At 48.8% G+C, this 2617-nt stretch overlaps 1 protein-coding gene across 1 annotated transcript in view; it reads left to right on the top strand.

Moving 5' to 3' along the window:
- Positions 1–2361: 2361 nt before the first annotated feature.
- Positions 2362–2617, top strand: part of sardh (sarcosine dehydrogenase) — a gene marked incomplete at its 5' end in the record, with an annotated part of 32351 nt that continues 32095 nt past the window's right edge. Inside the window, one exon of the mRNA XM_083657337.1 lies at positions 2362–2402. Within this exon, the coding sequence (XP_083513463.1) occupies positions 2362–2402 (41 nt within the window). The remainder of the gene's footprint in view (positions 2403–2617) is intronic.

Below are 2617 nucleotides of genomic sequence, written 5' to 3' on the forward strand. Positions count from 1 at the left end.
AACTGGGTGTATACGGATAGCATGATCCTCCCACGTGTTACATCCTGCCCGTGAAACACCTCGCTGTCAGGTGAAAAGAAGTGGCTGGCCACTAGGGTGCATCAAATTGCAATGCAAAAATGAAATCTCAAGATATCAAACTGTCTGGGGTTGCATTTTGTTATGAGACACATAAAATGACTTTTGCAAAGTTTTGGGAAAATTGATTGAGATTTAGGGGTGTAACACAGCATGTGAAAAATACGAAAATCTGCCTTTTTGGATCAAGGCCAATTTTAGAAATGCATAGAACAACATTTTGAATAGAACAAGATGTATTTATTTTTTAACAGAACATTTGAATTTGAATAGAACATTTATTTATTTGAGAACATTGAAGCAACCTAGAACCGAGAACATTGAAGCAACCATTGAGCAACCTAGAGTCCTAGTCCTGGTCCAGCTTGCGCTTGCAGTTGCGCAGTTTTGGCTGTTTAGAGCCGTCATGCTCCACTGCCTGCAGTACATTCTGCAGATGCTCCTCTCCCCTGGCTGCTGCCACAAAGTCTGATGTGAGTTTGACGCCACGCTCGGCGCAGTTATTCACAACATTGATAGAGTGTGAGATCATTCCATGCTGCATCTACGGCCGTGTCGCAGGTCAGCCACCACGTTGCGTAGATGTGCGTGATAAAGTTGGCAAACGCCTGAATCTTCAGCACCTGCTGCCGCGTGGTGATGGTGCCCTGAGGAAGCAATGCAATGTGCTGCTCCATCAAGGCCAGTTTGAGTGTGTAGAGCAGCTTGGCCATCCATCGCGCCTTGTGCAGTGCTCCCGGCCGTTGGAAGGTAACTGGAGTGTGCGCTGGACCGTCTGCACCCAGATACACACGACACAGCTGCACAAACTCACGGTAGTCACCTCGCTTGTAGTCAAGCACTCCTGCAGCACACTCAATGAATTCACCACGCAACTTGACCAGGAACGGTGGTTCGGCGGCGTCTGGAATGTAACGGGACAATGGGTCACTGTCCTTGTGTGGCACCAGGTTCCAGTTATCCCGCAGACGTGTAAACAATGTAACCTCTGGCGAGCGTGACGTCTCCACCTTGAGGTCAGTGAAAATGTGGCTGAGGAGCACCTCGCCGATGTGGTGCCGACACCCAGACCAGAGCAGTGGTCGACCCATTGAGAGCTGAATGGCGATGCAGGCTGCCGTGAGATGGCCAGTGTTTGATGCGGTGGTGTCAAATGCCATGTTGACAACCTGGTCAGCACAGCACCACTCCTGCAGCAGCTTGCACGTCAGCCGGCTTGATGATCGTTCCACATGCTTCGTCTGTCCCCTTCATGAATGCTGGCACACCGAGCAGTTTGAGCCGCTCTGCATCTCCGACCACCACTGTCAGACGCTCCTCTAACTGGCGTACATTGTTGAGCATTGCCGTCAACTTGCTGTCCCAGTGTAGGGTGTGTGGTGTCCACTGCTCATGCCGTTCCTCACTGATTGCCTCCAGCACGTGGCGGCGTGCTCGGTCTGCTGTCGCATAGGATGTAGAGACCTTTGCCGAATTACCACCTGACTCCTCGATCAGGCCGCGCGTGAAGGCAGCCTGCTGCATTGGTGTGATCTTCAACCGTGTAGCCAGTGACACAAGTCTCGGCCGTCTGAGGATGTTGGATGGAATGAAGGCTGTGGTGCCAGTCTTCGAACCACTAACCCCCCCCCCCCCCCCCCCCCCCCCCCCGCGAGAAAGATCAGCTCTCAAGTTCTCGTGGCAATTATGTTTTCCCCTCCCCCCTGTAACTCCAACAGGAATGGTTATGTTAGACTAGGGGCCCAAAGCAGAGAAAGTTGAAGTTTAGAACATTCTTGTGGGAATGATTAATTTAGCAGAGATAATTTTTGGAAGATAATACAATTGTGAATGTGAATTCTTTGCCACATGGCTTGCTGCTAGCTTCTTTTTTAAACCAAACATTGAAACCTAAGCCCAAAGTGATGGAACCAGAGAATGGCATAAAATGAACCAATTTATCATGGCTCCCCAATGAGTGGCAGTTACCCCCTGTTGCCGAAACAGCTGATGTGCCGTTATACCCCTAGATCACCACGTATTGCAAAACTATTTTGCATGTGTTGTTTTTTCATGGATGGTAACACTTTTAGCACCCAGACAGATCAATATTCTGAAAATGTGTATTTTGATGCACCCTACTGGCCACTGCACATGTGTCAGAGGAAGCAAAGAGTTGGTCTAACTGCACACCAAAACTTCAGCTGAAAATCAATGTATATGAATTTAGTCATCGATGGATTCATGTCCAAATCCTGACATTTTAGTGCAAAGTGTTTGAATTCTACATATTGTGTCGTAATTATGCGCGACTGCTCTGACTGCGTCCCTGACCACCTCCGGAGGTGGTTTGGCCGATCAGATCGCAATCCGTCCTCAATGTGTCTTGGGGGCGTTTACACCTGTACTTTCAAGTGGTCAAGCACTATCTTGACTGCAATCTGATCACAGAAAACACATGTTCGTGCCAGGTGTAAATGACCTCATAGAGAGTGCAATCAAACAACATTGGCATATTGTTGAGACAGATCCGCTCCTTAAGAACTGTTTCTCCAACCCC

The sequence above is a fragment of the Poromitra crassiceps genome (assembly GCF_964638095.1).
Source record: "Poromitra crassiceps genome assembly, chromosome: 21".
NCBI lineage: Eukaryota > Metazoa > Chordata > Actinopteri > Beryciformes > Melamphaidae > Poromitra > Poromitra crassiceps.